The sequence below is a fragment of the Dromaius novaehollandiae genome, chromosome 13, assembly GCF_036370855.1.
Source record: "Dromaius novaehollandiae isolate bDroNov1 chromosome 13, bDroNov1.hap1, whole genome shotgun sequence".
Lineage (NCBI taxonomy): Eukaryota > Metazoa > Chordata > Aves > Casuariiformes > Dromaiidae > Dromaius > Dromaius novaehollandiae.
Genome location: NC_088110.1, coordinates 6,866,602 through 6,891,886, shown reverse-complemented (window position 1 = coordinate 6,891,886; position 25,285 = coordinate 6,866,602). Strand labels below are relative to the sequence as shown.

At 37.1% G+C, this 25,285-nt stretch overlaps 2 protein-coding genes across 16 annotated transcripts in view; one reads left to right on the top strand and one right to left on the bottom strand.

The window, feature by feature from the left end:
• Positions 1-18,154, bottom strand: part of RPGRIP1L (RPGRIP1 like) — an 81,617-nt gene extending 63,463 nt beyond the window's left edge. For 5 of the 9 annotated variants that reach the window (XM_026102205.2, XM_026102207.2, XM_026102208.2 and 2 more), the window contains exons 1-6: positions 18,057-18,154; positions 13,352-13,443; positions 12,406-12,550; positions 8,595-8,893; positions 6,133-6,232; positions 3,599-3,742 (exon numbers count right to left, since the gene is read on the bottom strand). In XM_026102205.2, the coding sequence (XP_025957990.2) occupies positions 3,599-3,742; positions 6,133-6,232; positions 8,595-8,893; positions 12,406-12,550; positions 13,352-13,436 (773 nt within the window). In that variant the 5' untranslated portion in view covers positions 13,437-13,443; positions 18,057-18,154. Of the gene's footprint in view, positions 1-3,598; positions 3,774-5,924; positions 6,050-6,132; positions 6,233-8,594; positions 8,894-12,405; positions 12,551-13,351; positions 13,482-18,056 lie in introns of those variants that run through there. The other 4 variants (XM_026102206.2, XM_026102210.2, XM_064519525.1 and 1 more) reach the window with 4 other exon arrangements.
• Positions 18,155-18,268: 114 nt separating this feature from the next.
• FTO (FTO alpha-ketoglutarate dependent dioxygenase) overlaps positions 18,269-25,285 on the top strand; it is a 340,085-nt gene continuing 333,068 nt past the window's right edge. For all 7 annotated transcript variants that reach the window (XM_064519526.1, XM_026102229.2, XM_026102226.2 and 4 more), the window contains exon 1: positions 18,269-18,425. In XM_064519526.1, coding sequence (XP_064375596.1) covers positions 18,387-18,425 — 39 coding nt within the window. In that variant the 5' untranslated portion in view covers positions 18,269-18,386. The remainder of the gene's footprint in view (positions 18,426-25,285) is intronic.

Sequence of the window (25,285 nt, the reverse complement as noted above, 5' to 3'; positions counted from 1 at the left end):
AGAAAGTGACTCCTTAAAGAGCTAAGAATTATGTTTGGGGTTAATGTCTAAAGTACACCAAAGAAATAATCTCTTTTCCAGGCCTGTATCATTTGGATTAAAAGAATATAATGGGGTCCCAGTAATGGGCTGGGGACCAGCTGCGTGGGAATGGTGGGCTGACAGCAACCTATACTAGAAGGAAATGATTAAAGAAAGGATCATGACCTGCACTGTACAAATTTATGCCAGTAATTCCCAGATGGCTAAGCTAATAAAATTGAGGCCTAATTAAACCACATCCCTTGCATCTTGTCTTTATTTCCATATGAGTAGGACAAGGATAAAATACTGAGACTGCAGTCAATAGATACTTCTTAGACCTGACTGCCGTATCCACTGGACCAGTAGTTCTCAAACTTTCCCCTATTCACATTCAGAACAGGAAAAAAAACCCCAACCAAACAAAAAAAATCACCACTGTACTTTTCAGGATTGCGTACTGTCTACCTGGCAAAATAAACAACAGTTTTCTAACACTGTTGCACCAATGCCCCAGATATTCATGTAGATGACCCTTAAGGAGAGAAGTAAAGGACAAAACACCAATATGCAGTACAATTCTCATTTTACAATGCTTTAGGACTATCAAGACTATAAATTGACATATGTTATGTTCTTTCCTTTATCTCTTCTTTTAAAGAAAGACCAAAACAAAACAAAACAAAAAAAAAAAAAGAAGAAAGCTAAAAGCTTTGTATGTTGTAGCTCATAGTGTATTTGCAACATGCAAAACTTTTTAATATTGTATCAGCTATTATATTGTAGAGCTAGTGCATCAATAGCTCTAGAATCCAATGCAAACTACAAAGGTTATTTAAATACTGATATAAAATTGTATATTCATTTGCCTAGCTAAAGAGCTATCTACCAATGAAAAAATCCACGATCTTCAGGAATACATGTTAAATATGAAAAATCAGATATGAAAATGTTAACTTAAGTCTTTGTTCATTATAGACCTGATTTAACAAAGTCACATACATATTGTAGTCTCACAGAACCTTTCAGACCACGCATTATGATGAACATATTGCACCTTTTAATCTAGGAATGCAACGCTATGATGCAAACACAGAAGTCAGAAATACTTCAGATATAATACTCCTATCCAAAAAATTCACACATTTAATAGGTCTAATTCCAAAGTCATGTTGCAATAAAAAATGCCAAAAGAATGCAAGAGTGACCAGCAAACACACATTTTTAGTAAAAACTGTGCACCTGCAAATGCCAAGTATCTGTTTCACAAATGCATTTTGAGGTGATTTCAAAAATGCTTTTGGAAAGTACCTAGAGCAATTAAATGATTTGAAGCTAGCTGTTTGCAAAATGTGATCGTCCAGGCTTAAGTGCTTTAACTTGAGCACCATAGATGTTATCAAACCATGGATTTATTATGGTTTTGGCCATCTTCAAATTAAAAACAATCAAACTAAATGAGGTTAAATTTTGTACTTGAGAAATGCAGTTAGTCTAACAACCTACAAACCAAGTTTCTCCATTACGTAATTTGAAAGTCAGAATCATATGTTTCTGGAACGACCCCGAAACAACCTCTCATGACATACTGAGAAAAACACTGACTGGTGGTGTTACGACAATCGTCTCAAGGTGGACACTAGAGATGAACTGAATTCTGTTATGTTACTCTTGTGCTGTTATACAAAAATTGTAATCAAGAATGCTGGATGAGCAAAGCTGGCTTTACTGGATTTCTTGTAGTTATAGGACTCAGGATAACTAGTATTCCCCTCCCTTATAGCCAATGGATCAGCCATTATTAATTGTGGCCGCTTCACTCCTTGGAAATGCTTTCGGTTATTTCAATCACAAAGAATTTTTTAATTTTGCAGTAGAATAAAGAATGTTTTCCTAAAGATTCAAAATAACCTCTCAGCACCACACTGCGATCAAATGGCAACAGAAGGTGAAGAACTGGTGGAAGCACATTTATTATGTCCTTTAGAACCTTACGGTTCCTAAATAATTTCAACAGATTAACTATCTTTGGGGAGCAAGGTAACTAGATGATAGCCAAGTGTGTTCTAACTAAACACAAGGAAACACTGGCAATTGTACTAACATATAAACACATAGGCTTCAAACAGAAAATGAGAAGATCATTTTCACCAAGTAACCCAAATTTCCGATTTTTCTCATAGCAATACTCCAGTATTGTTTTTCGTCTGCTGATGCAAAGAAGAGAAAAATTTTTATTGAAATCAAATGTATTTTCAAATGAGTAAGGAATGCAAGATTGGGCCCTATTAGATCCTTAATATGAAAAGTAACAGGTTGAAAATTTCTGAGGAAGAATAAAAAAAAGGATAAAAAGAGAAATCTGTGCTGCAAGTGTGATTGTCTCATAACTCTTAAAGTGAAAACAATAAATCAGTTTCAAGAGCCACATGGCTAAGAGAAAACCCATAGGAAGATTTCAAGCAAATCAAGATCTTTATAATAGCCCAGTATTATTGAACTGGAAATCTAGTACATTATCAGGAAAGTGGTTGGAGAGAAATTTCTCAAGAATTTCTTAGTTCTAAAAAGTGAAGAGGTGAAGCTTAACCAAAACAAAGTACCAAGGTAAGTGGAGTTCTGATTTTTAAATATGACAGATAACAAAAAATAGGTGTTAAAAATGATTTCTATTTTCTATAAGAATTCTGCGTTTAAACACAAAACGCAAGCTATAGGAAAGTAGTTTGTATATGGGCCAAAAATTTAAGAAAAAAGGCAAAGCATCCAGTGACAACAATAACAAAAATACGGAAACATTAAAAGTAAAGCTCTAAGGTGTTAGGAAGGTTGGCAGGAAGATTAAAAACTTGTTAAAAATTGAATGAGCTAAGCAGAAGAGAAATCAGAGCCAAGAAAAGAAGATAGAACACAAAAAGAAAGAAATCTAATAACAGAATAATAAAACAGAAAGAAGTGTTGAGGTCAAAAGCAAAAAAAAGAGGGAAAATATAAGTAAAGTTATCTACTTTTGCCTATATTTTTGCATAAGTGAAAGACAAAAGAAAAAGAGACGTGATTAAACTAATCGAGGCTTTACTGTTTGTTTCACTGCACAGCTATACCATATTCCTCCAAAGATTTACAGCTATCCTTATAAGGCCATTATTTTTCTATTTGTATACTCCATACTATCAAAATGTATTAATAAACATTAAACTATCCACTACAGTGGATATATCCACTATATCCACTATCCACTACCTGTATCTAAAATTTTCTGAAAGTTATACTGAAGAACGGATAAGCAATCAAAATCTATTCAGCTGAAGTTCAGCTGAATCTGAATCAGCTGGTACTGAATTCTCTTAAATGACAAACATTGAATTCTTATTTATCTTCACAAAATCATCCTATTGTATTATCTTACCGATCTCATTTCTTCATTAGAGTTTTCCATGGCCATTTGGTAAAACGTTTTCACAGAAAGCAAAAAAAAAAATAGCACGTGTTGCTTAGAGGAATAACTAACTACCAAGACTAAATAAAAACACTTTGACAAAGCTCTTCGAATGAAGACTTCCATTTTTCACAGTACCTTTGGCTTGTTGTTTCTTGCGCTTTCAACTGTAAGAGAGACTCTTCAATTTCCTTTTCTTTCCTCCTCAGCTGATTCCCAAGCATCTCTCTGGCATGTTCTAACTCCTCAATGTGTTCCCTTTGTGACTCAATCACAGCCTCTCTGCAAGCACAAGCATCTTATGTTCCAAAAGCTGATAAGTAGTTAATAAAAGAAAAAAATTAAATAGTCAAGAGAGCAAAAATTTAAAGTGTTCAGCAAAAAGTTGTATTTCTTAATTAAATCCATCATAACCAAGATTTAAGAATTAAAACTTTCTATGAAAATAATTAGAGGGCTCCTCACAAAAAAATGTAAATACTCCAAAAAATGAATAAATAAATCTCAGATTCAAACACATTATCAAACAACAGAAGCAACAACATAATACTCTTTACATAACAGTTTATGTGGACTGAATAATGTTTTAGCTTGTTTAGCAGAGACTAGTTGTAAACATCGACATTACTTATGGTTTCTTGTCGTCTATACTAAAGTCATCCTACTCCTAATCCATTGGTACCAAGTACTTTCAGGAAAGGAAATCCCCCTTACTAGCTATCAAAAGAACGCTAGATCTTCAATGGATATAGCAGCAATAGTAATTTTTAAGCTTTTATTCTGGGTTAGATAATTTTAGAACAATTCAGATGATCTGCCTTTTACAGTGAAATTTATCCAGAAAATGCGATTAAAAACAAGGCAGAAAATAGTATAGAGGTCACAGTCAAATATTTTTAGCAGGCTGCAACTTTGAGATTTTGATTCTCTGGGCAAGTTATTCTCAGATACCTTTTCCAGTAACATTTTTGTAATAAAAAAGGATTTGATGAATAAGCTACAGTTCTTCATTACATCATATACCTATCACAGACTTAACAGTATCTTGCAGCTTTTGACCATTTGTTTTGTCTTGTACATGGGTGCTCCATCTCGAGGTGAAAGCAACTACAGTTACTTTTCCATCCTTGCTAGAACTGGAATCTCTGAAAAAAACGCTATTTAAATGTTTTCTGTATTATAGTACAATTTTTGCTCAGTCTTACCACAATAAGAGAAAAGTTATTGTGAACACCAAGATTTATGGCAGTCTTTATAGATAGCACTTGCTTTCCGAGTCTTCAAAAGTCATAGGTTTAAGAGAAAGAGCCCGTTGTAGGCTCATCAGTTTAAGTCACTACAGTTTTTTTTATTAACTATGTACAAGGATAATACAAGTTATACAAAAAAAGAATTGCAACTGTTCAACATGGGTTAGACTCAGAGAGGATGCTAACAACAGTACAAGTTAAACATTGGTAAATTTCTTCATATAAAAGAAAGTTAATTCCACAGGGTTTTAGGAATAGGAATGTCAGGACAATGAAGGAGATAAACAATCAAAACTTTCTTTGGTACTGAAGTTTCACCTGCTGCCCAGTCTAACAAAAAGCTACTAGTTTCAGGTGATTTATGGGAAAACGGTATTGAAAATATTTAAATATTCAAATTCATATAAATGAAATGAAATATTTTTATTTATATAAAATACTTATTTAGAATTACTTCCTACAATCCTACAAAAATATTTGTGTTTACAATACTTCAAGCAGAAAATACATAATTGAACTTTAATTCAAGTATTTTTATATTTAGTCTACCCATTTGTCAAAAATTTAACATATCAGATATTGTAACAACTCTAAATTAGGCAAGACTTACTAAAAGAGAAACACAGCTTTAAAGTAGTTTTCAGAAAACCAGACTTCTAAAAGTAATCGGTTCTGATATACTTTGGAAAAGAAAAATATTCTAATCAAACCTTAATATCTTAAAGTTATGTTTTATTTACCTTTTCTCTAGGCTCTATAAAATACCTCTCTGCTCTTGTGCAGTCTCTACACTAAAGATGTTATTAAGAGTTTTTTGAGCTTTAACTTCAGTTGTAAAGTGCAATTGGACTACAAACCAGCTTTTAAGATGCAGAAGTGAGTCAAAGTCATCTTGTGTTACCATCCTATAGTTTGCCCTTTGCACCCTATTTACAAAATCTGACTCTCTAGAAATGAAGCTTCATCCATCAGCCTAACACATTCAGAATGGTCACCACTTACAAGGGTGATCATAGGCATTTAATTAGTTATATTGGTAATAATTTTGTAGGTATCATTCTTTCCGCTTTTGTCAGTTTTGTCCAGTAGGCTAGGCAGCATCAGGTCCTAGCAACTACCACTTCTGTTAAAAGGAAAAAAAAAGAGAGAGAGAGAGGGAGACTCTCGCCATTAAAGATCAATTTTAACTTTCACTCAAATTCTTGTGTACCTACATTTTTCATTCTAAATTCCTGATCTTATGTTTTCGTTGTTATAAAACACTTGTGCATTATCACTGGTATCAGAGTAGTTGGTGCCAGATCCAACAACTTCACTTTCTCTTCCAAAGCAGTCATTTCTGAAAAATGTGTTTCTTCTTAAATAAAACCACAAGTTTTAACAAATATAATGACAGAAATTAAGAAATATGAAAAATCATACAAATTTCTTATTTCAGCCCGTGCATCCTCGAGAAGACTCTGCCCATATCTTGGGAGCATAAGGTGAAGCGATCTTGCTTCTAAATCCTGAAATCTCATTCCTAAAACCAAGGAAAAGAGAAACAAATTTCTGTGATGCTGAATGTAAAGAAAAAATATTTAACAGAAGGATAATAATCCCTATATAGTACAAATGTCTGTAACTCCTATACAGATTCCGTAAAAAGTATTTTTATATCAAATACGAATGCAAAGAGATGTTCTTAATATCTATCACATAGCTGATGTAAAATTTAAGCTACAGGCAATACAGTGTGCACTATGCATCAGTATCACTGCTCAATGTAATTAAACAGGAATATGAACTTATAACTACTTGTTCTCTGATTGCACTTCCCTCACAAAGTTACGAGAGCCATTTACCCAGACAAGCAACTACAGAACCATTTTAAGCAACAGTACAAATAATTTGCTTATGTTCTTCAGAGACATACTAAGTCCCTGGTGAAGAACAGTCAGAAATTTCTTCAGTGAAGAACTGTTTGTTGAACACTCACTAAAGCAGTGATTTCACCAAATCTACTCCTACTTTTTCACTTTCTTCAGCAAGAAGAAATTAGTGAAATGTTGAGGTGGGACCAAATTAAAAGAAAATAATCAGATAAACCAGTGAGAATTTAATGAACACACATACTTAATCACACCTCCTGGACTGACCGGCTACATAATTTGTAAACCTGCCAAATGTAGAACTGATAAAGTACATTATTTATTGTATGTATTGTCTTGCCTCTTCAAATCCAAGAGAAACCTAAGCTTTCATGAATTTTGCAGGCACTCTCATTATCTTTGGAAAACTGCTCTGAATATTTTCTGTCTTCACTAAAAATATTTAGAGATTCACTCTCATGGTTCCACGGAACAATCCTAGAATCCTGCAGTCTTTAAAGACAGGGGACACATTGGATCCCAGGCTGGTGGTAGGCTTATCATTAATCCAAAGGGCAGGTTGAGGAAACATGCAAGAAACCCTATACTAATGAATACTACAGTAAATATTCTCTGACCTTCTGGAGGACAACATACAGTTTCCAAGTTCTGAGTGTTTGTTGCTAGATTTTTCCAACCATAGTCCTGACTTCAGAAAAATCAAGATCAAGAATCTGCATATTCATGTCAGGTTATCAGCACTCAAACAAATTATCAGAATCCCTTCTAGTTTGGCCAAGATCTTAGAACTGCGATCGGCAAACTAGAACTTCTATGAAATCTCTGAAAGTTTATCTGAAGTGGACTTTCTGTGGACATCTTCCTCCTCAGTCCCCATATTCTCCGTCTGAGAACCACTGGCTTGGTCAGCATGGGCCCGACCATTGTTAAAAAAACAAACAAAAAAAAATCAATTTTGAGAACAAAACTGCCTCATTTATGATATAAGAAAAGGTTAAAATACAGATACTTAATATTTGAAACTTTACACTATATCCAAGTCAAAGGAATGAAGTGGGAAAGCCTATCGCTTTTCATTGACTGTCTAAAATCACTGGAATTATTTATTTTTTGGCTGAAATATGAATGAATATTGAAAGTAACTAAAAGAATAATCAAAGTAACTAAAATAAAGACTGGCGGGAGGGGAAGGTAGAGAAAAAACACAGCATAACTGGCCATTTGCTTGATCCAAAACTCACAGAAGTTAATGAGACACTTCTGCTGACTCAAAGTTTTGAATCAGGGCCAACATTTACTGCTTTTTTTGCTTTAACACATTATCTGTACAGTGTATAAGTTAACCAAGTACACCTACTTTTACAAATGTTCTTCTTATGAAAATAGAAAGATTTTAAAGCACAATTTCCAAACATAGTTATCACAAATAAAGGACTGAGAGTGTGGATGCCTTAAGTTGTAAGCCTTGACTGCAAAAAGCACCATTAAAGATGGCTGCACTGTGGTATTTGCTTTCCAAAGTCCACACATGTAACAGATTTTTCGAAAGTCTGCAGTGTTGTGCACACATGTATCAAGAGACTAGAACAAACCTTGAAATTAGAAAAGGGAAAGCATGTGCAAACAAACTACAGATGTAAAACTTTGTTATAACATGTTAAGGCTGAACTTTTTCATATATTTCTTCTTTTATAAGCTTTTAACAGTTACAGAAATTCTAATTTATACTAGGAAAGTCCCACAACTTTAACTATTCGAACATGTGTTTGATAACTATTTTATTTTCAAATCTATATTTTTCTTTTATGTCTACCACTGTGGATTCTCAAAATAGGGACTTCTAATGCAAACAAGTTATCATGGCTGCTATAAACAGAGAAATACAAGAAAAAGGGGAAAACTGATCATTTTGCCTAACGATACTAGTGCCCAAAAAAGAAGATGAACAAAAAAGAACAGCAATAATTAGTGGTATCTGTATAAAACATAATTTTTAATAAGTGTCAATTATACCTTTCTTTCCGTGCTCCTGCATGCCAGCAACATCACTCACTTTCCTGAGACCAGTGTTAATACGAGATTGAACATAGCTGTACGGACTAGGCCTATGGCCTTGAATCTGCAGCTGCTGTTTGGTTGAAATGAGTTTGTTGTGGAGGCCCTCATTTTGTTTCTCAAGCTCACGAACTTTCTCTTGCAAATGCTCAATCATTTCTTCCAGCTCCACAGCCTGACCCAGCCGCTTGGGGCCGCCACCAACCTGCTCAGATCTTTTTTTGTCATTAACAAGCCGTATTAACTTGGTGGCCATTCTGGGGAAAATAATAAAAAGATGAAAAAGAATGTGAAAAGTCAGCATAAAAAGCATTCTGTTGAAAGGAACATAATCACTGTGAAGACTTCAGCAAAGAACCTGAATAATAAATTTCAGGTTTTGATATAACTATTACTGCCTGTGAAGAACTCTTTGAAGATAATTGAAACCACTGTGCAGCAATCTGCTTTATAGCACTGACAAATAACAGTTTCCTAAGGCTTATCATTTAAGGTTAGTAAAGGGAGGACACATATTTACTCCATATGCTCCTTAAATGTAATTTTTAATGCATGACCTTATATAGGAACCTCTGCATGCTGTTAAGTAAAGTTACAGATTTGGGATGTGGTGGGGGCAAACTATAAAAGCTACAATTCCACAAAAGATTCAACTATTGAAAGAATGCTGATAATACACAACATTCCAATGATATACCATTTCCAGTATTTTAGGATTTAAATATATATTTCAGTTCTAAAATGGCCAAAATGTATCGGTAGGAATACTTAAAAAGTTACTCAGGAAAGAGATACTTAATAATTCACATTACTATGCTAAATTTTACACTGGTAAATAATACCAATGTACTTCAGAGAAGTAACAGTTAGTTGTAGAATGTAATTAGATACAGAGGGTATGGTTTTCATCTATCTCTAAAAGGATACAAATTTTGCTTTTGGCATCTCAAGAGTCATACCTTTGATTTCCTTTAGTTTTGATAAACATTAGTAAGCCAGAACAAAAGGCAGAGAGGGCACATGGGGGTGATGTAATACACAAGAACAGAAAACATGCCCAGCAGTGAATGGAAAAAACTTGGCACGTAAAGAAAGAAAAGGTGGCTTTGATGAGAGAGACAAGTTCAAGACTTTACAAAATTGGTCGCACATCTTCAAGACCTGTATCTAGTTTACAGGGAATCTATTTTTGCAGGCCGAGACAGAAGATTGAAAATAAGGACACACTTCATTTGTTTAAAGGGGCTTGTTTTATTTTTGTATAGTTGTGGACAGAAGCTTCTACTTAAAAGAACAAAAGTGAAAAAAAACCCCATAATAACTTTAGGATGTCATAGACTGTTACTTGCCTATAAGCAGTATTTTGGTTTTTTGTTTTTTGAATGTATTTCTACTGCAAATTCAATCCAAACTTTTAGTTACAAGGGTTTTCATGTGAGGGATGCCGGGAAGAAAATTTAGCTTAAGGAGTTAAGATTTTTCACTGTTGATCTAGACAAATAATATATTAAGAATTTTATACTTTCTGTGCCTTTAAATATCAATTTGGATATTCTGTGTAATTTTATCTAAATGGATGATGAGTGTATTAGGTAAAGCCAAGCAACTTTTTTTTCATTTAGCAGAAACGAAACGAACAAGCAACCTATCCGTTCTGCCATCTTGTACCTGACAGCAGCCTGACGGACAAGATGGAAATTATGTCATGCTGGTCAATCTGAACCTGACTCACCAACTCCTGGCTCAACAGGAAAAAATGTTCTGGGCTTTAGAAAAGTATGAAATAGTCCTGTCCAGAGAGGAAGTGTCTTCATATGCCGTTTCAGGAATTGGTTAGCTTCTGACCAAAATCTAGCTCGGATCCAGCAAAGTTTATTTGCTTAGGTACAACCTAATTTGAATACGGTGTCATACCATTTTTGCATTAATGAGCCCTCCTGGAATATTGTAATACCATGAACAGTTCTGCAGAATCCAGACTGGGACAGCACTAAGCTGCAGCTAATAAGCTCAAAGAGCCCCAGGTTAGCTGTGTACGTTTGGGGTAGGCTTTTCCTCCTGTACTACCTGGGGCTTCGTCAATGAAATTATGCTGGATAAAACAGAGTTGATCGTACTTCTAAAGATATTTTTGGATTAACTAGATGATTCAAAGCTAGACTCTGGCCAATGTTATGGGGGAAAGAGAAGGACAAGAAAAGTAGCAGAGCTTCCTTGCATTGGCCATCTTGAATATAGGATGAAATTGCTGATGAATAATTAGGCTTCTGTGACCTCTTCTTTAATTCCCAGAATGACAGTTTTAATTTGTACCCATATAGCATAAGCTATGAACCCCAAGGTAACCAGCTCCAAAGTGGCAAATAGAGTTATAGATGTGTATCTCACTAAACAGGGCTCCAAATATCACCCACCATAAAAATATGCCACATGCCATAGAGACAACCAGAAATCAATATAAAATGAATTGCAAAGAATGATTTTTGTTATTGCTGGAAAAAAAAAAACCCCAACACTCTCAAAACACATACTATCTTCTAATTTTGCCAAAGATATTGATATGCCCAATCAGTATAAAGGTGATCGTACTGTAATTTATGGATAGCTTGCTGATCATAATGTACAGCTCTCCTTGCTTCCAGGTGCTAAACAGAATTAAATTTAAAAAAGTATACTGTCCAATAATTTTTCTAGTCAAATTATTTCTCCATTGGCAAATGAATATCATAGGTCTGATTTGAAAGTGAATCTCATCTTCATCTCTCCTCAAAAGAGCCCAGAGTCTGGGTTTTCTCATCTGTAATGACATGGTGGTAGTAGTTCATACATCAATTTCTCTATGAACATGAGAATTCTCACTCATGAACAAGATTAAACAACTCTGGTATAGAAAAAAGGTACATGAAGAGAGCAACCGTCCCCCCACGCTTCCACATTACTTGGTCAAAGTCTGTGCAAAGACATAGACCAGGAATCATAATAGTTCTGGAAACAACAAAAAAATCAGTAAGATGGCAGTTAAAAGTGAAAGAGAGGTTTGTTTTAAGCTCCTGCATCTCTAATGGACTAATATGAAGTATCTTAAGGAAATACTCAAACGGATTTATTTCTTTAATTAAACCTTTTATTAAAAAGTATATAGTCAAAACTTGAGGTCTAAGCCTGTTGCATTCTCCATCATAACACAAATTAACAATGTTAAATTAATGCAAACAATACATAGAAAACATCCACATCCTTTAAATCTGCATGTCTGCTTTCGAAACCCCTACAAAACATCTTTTTTTTTCTTCTCACGGTATTCTCTTTTATCTTCCTTAATTTTATCATCTCTTGCTGTAGTTTCAGATACATATTGTCTTATAGTCAATATTTAAAATGTAAACAGTTCCAGTCACCACAGGAAAACTCTGGTCTTTTGCTTAACTTCCCTTCAACCCCCAAGATCTATGTTAGTCTCTAAATGACCTAAGTCATGTCCTAGTACAAGGACATTGTTTCCAGGTATTTTATTTTTATGAATATAATTTCCCATTTCTGAGGAGAAAATTGCTGCACAGAGCAAGGTCACATTGTGGAGTTTACTATGTGAAGCTTCGGTTGTCCTGTAGGTAACATGGGAAATACTAAGGCTTTGAGAGACCACTTTAAAAAGTGCTCTCAGAGAAATCAGCATGATTTTTAGTTTCTTGATAATTAATGCTTTAAATAGCAAAAACATTATTTTGAGGTAAAATAAAAACAAAGCAAAGAACATTAAAACCCATACCTTTTAATTTTATCCTCCTGCTTATTTGCATGCTGTTTGAGTAGGATGTTCTCATCATGCAAACGAAGGAATCTGTCTTCCAACTCCTCGCGACTAATCCGTGATACAGCTTGTCGAGCTTTTACATTCTGTGTAGTTGATGGTTCTACTCAAACCAAGACCACTTTAAATTACCTTATGTCCAACGGCATGTAACCCAAAAGCACTCATTTTGAAATATTAAATTCAAAAAAGATTGAAAGTTTTAAAGCAGTTTCATGTTTTACACTTGCATGAGTTTGTCGATTAATTTTTCCCAGTTTTGTAGCTATATTAACCACTTTTTTTTTCCTCTCTCCTACAGATAAAAGTGATTCAAAGGACATAGCAAACTGGTTATCTACTAGACAGCAGAAGAGAAATAGATTAGCAAATAACATGGTACTGTCAAACATACTATTTAAAAAATAAGATTATAATTACCAAAGGGATTCTTTCTTAGCTCTAAACACACTCTCTTGAAGCTCTTACAGATTAACTCATAATTCTGTAAATTCACTCAGGTACAAGACTGAGCCCAGTGATTCCATTCTAATATCAGCTTTGTACCATGTCAGAATTGCACAATACTTTTGGTTCCCATTTTCTTAAGTAGGCCTAGTCTTATCCTCAATTCAGCAAAAAGGTCAAAAAGTCCTCTCTCTCTCTCTTTTTTTTTTTTTTAAGGATGCAGTTTATAGCTCAATGAGATTTGCAGTTTTTAGCATCTTGCAGCAATGCCCCTTTTAAAGGAGGAACATGAACAGAGAAAGGGTCAGTGTCTTTTATCTTTCAGAATTTAACCCAGATTCTTAATGTTATTTGAACTTAATTTTGTGAGTGTGAATGTCAGAAACATTTTTAGAAAGAAACTAAAGAAGCCCCTGATCAAAGTCTGTAACTGTAATAAATAGCAGCTGGTACAAACCTTGTAATCCTCCAGTTCCAGCTAGACTTAGACCGACATCTCTCACAGGCAGGTCTCCCGCAGTTTCGTCAGCTGGAGCAGACATTGCTTATCTGCGGATAACGAAATTCAAATGAAATCCCTCTTCTATCTGTAACATAAATTGTTCACTAGAATGAATTATAATTACATTCTATATAATGAAGGAAAAAGAAATGACAGATTCACTGAAATAACACACTTGTACATTACTATAAATATTTCTACCTCATATATATGACTCGGGACAATCTAAACTTTGAGGTTTAACGTTATGTCAGTCTTTATCATTGCACATAATATGGTTTCCTTCCCTATATAACAGCTTTTTTTAAAAAAAAATGTGTGCAGATTAAGCTTTTTGAGCTTAGTTTCATCATCTTCAGCAATGTTTGGGCTAACTCCATATTACTAAGTGCATGGGAGAGCTGCGGTTGGTTTTTTTTGTTGTTGTTGTTGGATGGTTTTCTTTTTTGACAGGACAAAGTTTAAGGCATCATCTGGCAGACTAATAATGCCATGTTCCACATTTGGAGTAGTGTAAGCAAGAGGGAGTTGTTGGCAATTACGACCTCATTTCAGTGTTTCCAACTTCTCTCTTAGTCTTCTTCCAACCATTGTCACATGAGAAATCGTTTTTTGTGATTTGTGCTAGAAACTCTCCCATGAACAATTCTCTCATAAATCAGAATACATTTCTTTCTTGAGGCAACAGAAAGCTTAGCTAGATGACAAAGAGAGATTAGAAAACTATTAGTGTGAGAAAGCAGTACTTTTGTTTCGGTGTAATATATGAAGATATTTGGTAACAACTGCTGTTTCTTTCTTCTTTTTCAGTGCAGAAAATTGGCCATAAATTCAATTAAGTCTGAAGTAACATTAAAAAAAAAAAGATATGAAGTCCTCACACAGTCTTTTTCCCTAATGTTACACTCCCTCTCTTCAGATGAGATCTAAATCCTTGGTGAATGCAGAAACATCTGCGAAGTACCAGGAAATTAGCAGCACTGTTTGAAGACAAGTATCAGAGGACAAAATTGCCACAGTATAGTCTGTAGACATTCTGTCAAATATCTCTTAATTCTATCACAACCAAAACTGCAGCTAAAGACATGCTCTTCTTCTGCCAGTAAAATTTTCTACCAGAAACAAGCCTCCTTATGACTTTGCCCAAAAGGAAAGAGAAGGATAAATGGAAATTGAGGTTTCAACAAAACTTTAACAGCACAAATTCTGCTACTCAAATTCATACCCAGTTCTCTTCAACTACTACCACTGTGAGAAAATAAAATTGCAAAAGTAGCCCTGATAAGATCTTAAATTGCTGAGTGCAGCCCCATAAGGAGAGCTACATTATTATGTTCTTCACAAACATTTAAGTCCTTATAACACAAATTATGGAATCATTCAAAGCACTAATCAAGCCTATCTTGCTCTTGATCTTTTGTTTTTTCATAATTAATATTTAGGATAAAGTATTATTTCTAGCTTTCACTGTTTAAAACAACCTGAATACACTTCTCATATGTGTGGACTAAATGTTTCCATGTCACCATTGTTGAAGTGTCTGACCTGACCTACATTTGCAGATTCACATTAATGTTACAGTTTTGATGCTATCAGTCACAGAAGTGGCGAATAATACTTCTTGATGTTGAGGTTCCCTGCCCTGCGTTCATTTTAACTGATGAAACAATTTTACTGACAGTTGCATATCAACTGGAATCCAGCTTCCCAGTGTTCTCAGCTCTGTGTGTTATGCGTAGGAATCCCTCAAAACTTACAATTTAGTGCTATCTGCAGTCCTTGACTTTGATTATCTCTAGGTTCACTGTCACGGTCATTATTATGTATCACTGTATCAGTATCACTACAGAGACTGAGATTAAAAGTGAAATAGAAACCTTTACCTATCGCTGATCAGTCCAAATTCGGTTCACGATAGCAGCAAGGAGAAGATGCTATCATTTTATGCCTTTCGAGGATGGAAGTGATTGTCTGGTTTTAGCAAGTAATAAATGACAGGGTTTTTTTTTTTTTTTTTAGCACTTTCAGAAAGGTCAAGAGCGAAATAAATATTTTATCAGCATGACTGTTTCCTCCACGTTAGTGGCCTACCAAAATTCAAGATTCAGACGTTCTAGCGCAAAAACAGGCACATGCAGACATCGCTGTTTTCTACGATTCACCACCTGCCAAAGGGACTTTGCTACAGATGTCTGCTGTTATTTTCTTTGTGAAAAAAGTCCATTCATTAAAAAAACACATTTGTCCCTGAAATAAGCAAAAAACCTTGCCAGTAATAAACCATTACCAGCAGCAACAAAAGTAGATATATTCAAGCTGGGAGCAAACAAGCATAGCAGTGCTGTACACAAAAGCCCATTTTATTGGCAACGTGGCATAACTAGTAAACAAGCAATACATACGAATCTCAGAAGAATAAAATAAAGCTGATATAAATCTGAAGTCCAAAAAACTTAGAGAGGTAAAATTTCAAAACTAGGAGGAAGAGTTAGTTGTCCCATTTTCACTAAAAAGTGATGGAAATAAATGATTTAGCTTTCTTTTCTGTCCTAGCAGGGAGAGGGGGAGTTTCTAACTGTCTTAATGAAAACAGTATTTATAAATGGAAATAGTGGAAGGACAGAGAGTGTTAGTTGTGAAAACCTACATCCTGGTTTTAAGGAGGCAAAATATAACTACAGATTTAGAAGTTGTCATGGCATCCTTTCTGTCTCATTAATATCATAAGAAGAACTTCTGTCTTTAATGACCACTAATAACCATCATTTACATTTCTTCTCTGAGAGGACACTTCAAACAGCAAATCATGCGTTACATGCATTAGTTATTTGTTAAATATTAACCCGGTCTCAATCACAAATACGTAAAAAAATTTCCTTTCCTTGTAGTCAATGGTTCCAGTATTAATTCTAAAAGCATACGAGATTTCTCCAAGAGATCCAAATTATTTGTTTGGAAAGCACTTCCAAAGTGATTAAATCTGATAAAAGTATGTTGCAACACCACTACAAAACTGCTTGCATTTAAGAGTCCAGCATTCCCTAAAATACAAACACTATAAAGCAAAAGAGATACATATTCTGCATCTGCAACTGGACAGATACATGTGCCATGCAAAGCCTCAGCAACTTAAACTATTTTTTATTTCCAAAACAGGTTATCCTACAGACACTTTAACACTTTTTAATTCCTAAAAACTAAGAAAAAAAACCCTTTACATACAAAGAGGGAAATTTTTTTCCATATCTCTGAGATTAACCTATATGGATTTCAGCTTTGGCACAAACAAAAGCTGTAGATATAGTGACTGAAATTACAGAAACAGTAACTTTCTTACACACTACACTATTTACAAAATTGTTGCTATCACCATCAGTATCTGACAAATTAGTACAAAAAGCTGCACAGAAGTTTGCAGCAATACACAGAACCAGACAGAGCACAAATACTTAAAATTAAGTATCAAAAGTCATGCTTTAGGCCCATATTCTTCTAAGACTCATAGAAGTGTACTTCTGTGCTGACATCAGTCCAATTTGGTAAAACTGAGGGGAGAAGACTTAAATTCCCCAAAGTTTTCAGCTAGTGGGGCTAGAATGGATGTTTGCTGGTGAAATCTTAAAGATTAAGATACTTTCTTAATTGGCTCAACAATAATTTAGAACTTCCTGAGCTTTGGCCATGGCCAAGGTGATGCCTTCCCCCACCCTTCACAAACTAACCCCGTGTCTCTGGTAGAGAAAAGGGGGGGAAAAAAAAGCCACACAGACCACCCTTAGCCTATCATGAAAGACAAGTATTTCCAGCCTACATTCTTCTTTTATCAACTCCTTAAAAATAAATGTTTGCACTCTACTGGGCTTATCATCAAAAATAATCTCATTTATTACTTGTTAAGATAAGATATATGTATTTATCATCTTTCAAACATCATCTGTTGTAGTGCTGTGAGCTTTTTTGGGAAGTGGGGAGGAATCATGGGAAGCAAAAGAAAGAGGGGGAGGGAAGGAAGATACGGAAAATATTAGGAAGCCAGATCACCACATGCTGCTGTGCTCTGAGAGAAGAAGCATCTCCCAGACCTGTAAGTCCTACTGCAACGAAGGAAAATAAAACCAACTGCGGTCAGCTTTCCCCATATTTCACAAGCGCTTTCCAAGTTATGTTCAGCTCCATCAGGTCTGGCAGTAGCTCAGAAGAGCGGGGGGGGGGGGGGGGTGGCTCGGGCAGGAAAGCTAATACTCGCCGTGTGAGGGAAAGGCTCCGCTGCAGCGCTGCGCCCCGCGCGTCCCGCCCTTGCCGCAAGGACAACAGCCCCCGCCTGAAGCCGGCAGCTGCTCCACACCGGGGCAGAGGCCAGAACCGCGGAGGGCTACAGGGCTGCTTTCAGGGCGAGCAAACACCTTGTTTTTATTTTTTTCCTTCCCCTTCGCAGCAGCCTCTCCAGGCCTCGCCCCGGGCGCCAGGCTGCGAGCGAGGGAGCCCCACGAGCCCCAAAACCGCGCGGGGCGGCGCGGCGGCCCCTCCACAGCCGCTTTGCCTCCCGCGCCGGGCGATGCCGCCGCCTCAGGACACGCCACCACATCGCCCTGCGCGGCTCCAGCGCCCCTCCGTCCCCCGGCCCGTGCCTCGGAGGGGGAGCAGCCTCCCCCGTACTCACAGCTCCCCGCCAGCCCTACGCCGCCTCTCAGCTTCACCGTTAGCAACTGTTTCTGTGGCTACCCAAACGCTTCCACTTCCGGGGAAGCGGGGCCCCCGCTGCCTGCTGGGAGTTGCAGTTCCGAGAGGGGAGACAGCGCCGCCGCAACACGCGGCCCAGGACTGCAAGGCGCCCTCGCCGCTTACTTCCCGCTTCCGTGGCGCGGTGCGCGCTGGGAGTTGTAGTTGTCCCGGAAGCTGGGTGTCAGCGTAGCGCCGGCGGGAGCCGCTCGGAGCGGCTGAGGGAGGACGGTCCCCGCCGCGTGCCGCTCCAGGCGGCTGAGGCGGCGCCATGAAGCGGAGAGCAGGGGAGCGGGAGAAAGAAATGAAGGTACCTTCTCTTGCCTCCCCGCTCCCCGTCAGCTCTGAGGAGGGTTCCCAGGGCGAGCCCTGCGCCCGCGGCGCGCCGGGGCTCTGGCGACGCGGGAGCCGGCGGGGCGCCCGGGCTCCGGCGGTGCCGGAGGGGGAGCCCTATGAGTATGTGTGGTGGCGGGGGACTCTCCGAGGCTGCCGTGAAGTTTATTGTTAAACAGAAGCAGCGCAAGGCACCGAGCTATCTGCCGTCCCAAGGGCCGGGGCGGCCGTTGCCGGCGCGCGCGGGCCGGGGCGACCGTTGCTCGAGCAACGGTCGCCCCGGCGCGCGCGCGCCGGCAACGGCCGCCCCTGGCCCTGACCCGCTGCAGCCGCCGCCCCTCCGTAGGCCGGTGTGGGCAGGGCACGACGCTGCCTTGCGGCCCTTCCGCCGCCTCCGGTGATTTTGAAATCGCTCTGGTTAAGCGCCGCGTTGCTGAAACAGCCCGCGGTGCCTCGAGGGATTGTGAGGCCCGAGCACGGGGCGGAGAAGCCGGTGTCACGAGGGCTGCTTCGAAGCGCCGGGCTGCGACCGAAAGCGAACTCTTCGCTGCCGGGTTTTGCTTAGCTTTGTCGCTACCGTTAGCTTGGGAGTTCGGGGAGGGGGGAAATTTTAGGAGGTTTGATACGGTCTCAGCGGTCGTTAATAATAAACACAGCGTTTTACAGTCTCTGGGTGTGGACATTTTAGCTTAACAGGGAATTCTAGAGTGTTAAATGAGAAAATGGTAAAGATAGATGCTTGTTTGTTGTTGTACATGCATTCTCAGTAAGAGATGGTAAGTTTCCTAAGTACACTTTTACTTTGAAGTTCAAAGTTCTCTTACTCTGCACTAAGCCTAACCTAAATAGATTAATTGCATTCGTTTTAACGCTATTTTAACCTTATTTTAAGTCTTTTACAACATCCTTGTTTTTTCTTGATAACATGCTCATATGCAATGCTGTTATGTGCTTATTTTGAAGATGTAATTAGACTGTATGTAAGCAAAGTTAGTGTTGCTGAATGTTTTGCTGTTTCAGGTACCTTTTAGAGGGCTTGTTTCCACCACAGTGTACAGTACTTGATTGCTACTACTCTACTCTGAGGCTAGTTTGATGATTGTTATACCTCTGCTGATTTTGTTTACAAAATACTGGTGTAGGGCATTAGTAAGTTACTTGTTTGGAAGCATAATGCTCACTTCAGTGATACTGATGAAGGGAAGAGTAATTCCCCTATAAATTTAGGAAAAAGTTTTATAAGGTGATGATCTGGTTCACTGTCTCTTTTGCATATAGAATGCAGTTTTTGGTGTTGCTATTAATTTACTATTTAACATTTCAAATTATTTTACTACAGGGATAGGGAAATGGTCTGACTTAACAGTTTTCATGCAAATATTTGAATAGAAAAATATTTTTAAACAGCTGTTTAAGGCCAACCTGGTCACTTCCTGGTTTATCTTTCTGCTGTCCCTCCTTCATGAAGGACAGTAACTTCTGTGTTTCATTTGTGTTCTGCTCTTTCTATTCATGTGAAAACACACACAGATGTAAGCTGTCCCATCCAATCCAATGTAACTACATTGCGGGGGAAAAAAGCTTGCTTTTGATTAGTTTGTACATTCATGAAATCCATCCAAGAGCTGGATTTAGCTTATGTCTTGCAATATATCTAACCATATTTGGGAATCATGTGCTTTAGAATAATTGTCATGGAGAAGACAGCCATTCAAGGGTCCAGTATGAGGGAGTAAGTGTGAAAGTTTGAACAACACTGGCGAAAATTGTCGAGGGGCAAGGCACTTGAAGATGTGTCGGAAAAACACTAACAAAAACACAAGGAAGCTGGTGTGGAACACGACTGCCGTAGACCTATCTAGATGTCATAGATGCACGTGTAGAGAAGGATGAAAATGAAGAAGAGGTCCTTACAGAAAACTTAAAGGAGTGAATAGTTATAGGATGTCTTAGAAGTTGGATATTATTTGTAGAAGTTGGATATTATTTGTATAAGTTTTGAGTAAACTGAAAGTGAAACAAAAGCAGCCAGTAGAGTATCTTAAAGGACATTGCAAGAGAAGTCAGCAAGAGGAAGAAGAGGGGGCTATACAAGAAGAAATGTCTGCTTTCTTTTCAGAGCAGCATCGTCATACTATGGTTACACACATTTATTATATTTTATACAAATAATTACAAATTTAATCTTCCGATTCCTGGCAAAAAACCCTGTTCACCCTTCAGTCCCTGAGTTTAAGCATTATTTATGTATGGTGCTCACTGAAGAAATGCTCAGGGCAAAGGAAGTGCATATTTATTGTAGTAGCTCTGCCAAGACTTCCACTTAGGTCCTAGGCAGAATTTTTCATAATAAACCAAATATTAGTGCGGTTAACCTAACCTCTTCTGCAGAGTAGGATTTATGGGGCCTACAAATAAGAGGGAAGTGGTTGGATAGAGAAGCTGGTTTGGATTATAAATCTCCTGGCAATGTCTCTATTCTGGAAAATGAAATCCTGAATAAAAGTTTAATTAATTGTGTTTTGCTCGATTTGTTTACAGTTAAGTATTATCTATCAGAAGCCTCGTGATTTGCTTTTGCCTTGTAATTAAACAGTGTATTTCTTATATATGAAAAGGTCTCCATTCACAGCTAGTTCTGCAAGTTAGGTATGACAACAACTAGCCATGTAAAATATGGAGACCCTTTATTTTACTTTAAAATCCAAATGGTCACAGCTGGGTCAGTTCCTGACCTATGTTATGGTGCAGTTTCTACAAGTGTTGCTGTACTAACATCTCTCTGAGGGTAATAGATCTAAACACAGCTGTTGAGATTTTTTTCATCAGTTGTCCCAACTGTAAATGCCCGAGTAATTCTGTGTGCATGCAAAACAGTGGTTTGACAAGAGAAATCTACAGTTAGATCTTGGTGAAAGTTGAATGTTGGTCTGTTGTAGCATACTTGCTTTCTCTTTCTTTCTCAGTGAAATCACCATGTATGTAACAAGTTTTGTTTCATGCCGTTATAAGAGAATATTCTGTTCCATGGATGCTTGGGAGAATTCCTCTAGAGTGCAGTGCTATCATGCAGCAACTTTCACATTGCGCATTGCTAAACTGGTTTGAGTACAATTGAGCATCCAGCAGTTTGTGCTAGTAGGTGGTGTTCCAAGCCCAAGAAGAGAAGGAGGATCTGAAAAAAGGTAGCAAACCATATCCATAAAATAATCATTCAGCTGTCTTAAATGCCATTTTGGGGATGCTAGTGTCCTGGGGAATATTACCAAGAGTTTTAAGTGGATAGCAGAACATTATTATTCCAAGTTTTTAAAGACCTCTTTAGAGATGTTGCATGCTTGGTGGCTTCTGTCTTCCCCACAGCAAATACTACTTTTGTGCATGATCTTACTTAACATAAAAACAGAGTTATTAGACTAGATGTTGTTAATTAGCAGGAGAGATGTTTTAACTAAACAGTACACCCCTGTGAGTAGGGGGTATGTGTGTATATTTTTATAAATTTATATATAACTTAGAATTCAAATTTAATAAGTCCACCTTGTAGTTATTTTTCTTGTTTATACTGTTGGCCAGAGTTTTGGTCAGTTCACAATAAACTTTTTATTTTTGCAGGGTGAAGAAAAAGTTCCCCATAAAATAAAAGGAAGCATAAACATTGTATTTGATAAGTTCACTTAGGATGTTTTCTCTTCTTAAACTTGGGAAAAATCTGTTTTGCTTTTAGAATGTTTATTATCCTGATTAGTATTCACAGTGTGGTTATAAAAGTTCATGTGTAATGAAGCTGTTCTCAAGGCTTGATTCATTTTGTCAAAAATTTTTAAAGTAACTTTCAATGCAAATCAAATTTCTAAGTTCCATTAATTCCATCTATGTGCTTCCTCTTGCTACTGTTTGCACGTTAAGACCTTACGTCATTGCCGTGTGAGGACAAGATGCTCAGCTAGTCTGGAATATTATTTTCTTTCACTTGAAAAAAGATTATATTGATGTCTTTTTGGAACATACCATTAAGCCCAGTTCACAATTACCTTTTGTAGCTATTTATGCTAATTTCCATTACAGTGAAACGAGAACCAACAACACTGAATTTATTCCACAGACATTACTGTTATATTTGTACAGCTCCCAGCACAGCTGGGACCCCATTCCAATAAAGTTATTGCTATACTAATAATAAATCAATATGCACATATCTGTATATTCACAAGGGGTTTCATAAAGGTATTCATGTGCAATTTCACATTTGGGAGACATGTTAGACAAAGTGTCAAGGAAATATAAAGCTTTAAACAACAGAAGGCTCTGTATATATTTTGTTTACAGGGAGGAAAAGGAAATACACAGTGGTCTGGTTGAGATTGTGAATTTCTGGCTTTTAACTGGTAAAAAGTATTTCCTGCATTATCCTTGCCTTTGCTGCCTGGAAAATACTATATAGTTAAAATTAATTAAATAATTTAAAATGGGTTGCTTCAACATATTAGTACACATAGGGAAAAATAGACAAGTATTCTCAGAACACTTAAGAGCAGGGGAATGATTTTAGGATGAATGGTGAAAGAGTCACCCATGCCATGCAATTACATGGATCAGCTTTAACATTGTCTTGTTATAGTTTGTTCAGTTATTAAATTATTATATTAATTTATTGTTTTCTGTTATTGTTCTGCCTTTTCTCTTAAGATGAAAAATACTAACTTTTCTAATTGAAAGATTAAATAGATTCTTTTAGAAGTTGTATTTAAGAAAATTAATGTAACAGCTGAGATGCAGTTAAATAAGCTTGTTGTCATGTTGTATTTCTGCTTAGGTAAATGGTGTGCAGGTTTTAGCAGAATCAGCAGCCAATATGCCAGTAGTGATTTTTGTGGTAATCACATTATTGGCCCTTAACACTATTAATGAGACAATAATTAAGAAATATTGTTGCTAGTCACATAACATGTGATTTGTATATTGGAAATGGTCAGGTGGAAGCCTTGCATATGCAGAATAAAATGCAAGAAAGAATGAGTGGCAAATGTTCCTTGCTTTTAAATTCATCACATCCCTGCTGCTTAAATTGCCTCAGCTGCTAATGCTGGAACCATTACAGTAATGGACTCAGCAAATGAAGGAGAACCAAGACATACACACTATTACTGGAGGGGTAATTTTCTCTTCATCTGTAATAGCAGCAGTGCCTAGTATTGATCAGACCATCAAGATACTAATCCTCTGTAAAATTACTTGTTATAACTGAAAACGTGTTAATTCAAATCAGTCTGTGTCCTGACTTTCTACTTACTATTGAATACAGACTATTAGATGGTTTATTTTTTGTGATTTAGAGCCTTTATATTGATAATAGTTAGAGCTTCCTCTGCAAGAGTGAGTGCTTAATCTTAGCTATGGCCCAGGGTTGTCTTTTTGTTTTAAATAGAACATCACCCACTTAATTAAGAAGTGAATGTCTGTCTTGCCGATCTGAATTATATTGGTACTTTAGGCTTTCCAGATTTATTAAACATGTTGTTTTACATTCAGTCTCTTGTTTTTGCTGTAAATAAGAACAGATCTATGCTTCACATATTAGAAGCTTTTATGATCTCAGAGCTAAGGATGTGAGGGGCATGGATCTTTTCTCAAAACTCTAATTCATGTCTTGGTGATTGTGGTCTGTAAGGCTATTGTGCATGAGAGTAATGCAAAAGAAGTAAAATGCCAAGGGTCTAAGGGTCTTCAGTTTACTTTGATCCAAATGCTCCACCAAATGAAACAATGGACTGGGAGCAGATTGAAGTAGATCTCATTTTTAGGTCTGCCATATCCAAATTTGCAGTGTTGGGCTTTTTTTTTCTTTTTCTTTTTTCTTCTGCCTCTTCTGTGCTTTGATAGTCTTATGTGTTAAGATGGTAAGCTCATGTCTGTTATTTGTATAGCCTGTAACTAACTGGAGTTTTGATTTTGGCTTAGTTGTATGCCACAAGTATAATAGTTGGTACAGGTGCAAAAATACTTCATAGAGCTTGGCTGTATGAAATTGTTCCATTAACCCTGACCTTTTGTTAGACTTCTTAATTTGGGCTCCTACCATGTCACAGCTATTGGTATCATGTAGTATCTTGCCAGCTTGTGGGAGTTCATGATAATTGTTCTGGAAGTGGGACAAGATGCAGAACTGTGATGTGGGGTGTGTTTTTGTTTGTTTCTTTATTTTAAGAAACTGATAGTATTCCATGCATCTTTGGAAATTTTTTTCATTGTAGTATCAAATGGATTTTTTACTTGGTAAGACCAACAGTGTGTTTATTTCCCAATTGCCCCTCTCCTTTCTATTTTTTCTTATTTTAACTGATCCAACTTGCATCATTTTGAAAGAATTCGCATTTCCTAGAAAGTACTGGGGTACCTTTTGGGTATATCCCCAAAAGATTTAAAACTTTATTTGCAACTGTGTATAGCTGGTGAGCTCTGATGGCTGGCAAATAAAAATAAGCCAGATGGGCCTTATTGGATGTTTAAAATCCCATCCAAAGAAAAGTTTGGGGGTTCCATAAGAGAGAGACTCTCCATTCTGAATAATAATTGTGCTTTTTGAATGTGGGGAGAAACAAGCCCAACCTTTAACAGTGTGTATAAAAATGTGGAAGAAATTTCCTGTTACTTGCCTAGAAACACTTGGGTAGTTGGTCATATTAAATGTAAATCAGTGCCATTCTTGAGCTCTCCAGAACCTCTCCTTAGGTCCCCATTAGGAGAAGTATGAATGGTAATGCAATGGAGGAACAATCTTCTGACAAAAGGAAAACACTTCTCTAGATTTCTCAAGGTCTGTGGTACCTTCATGGG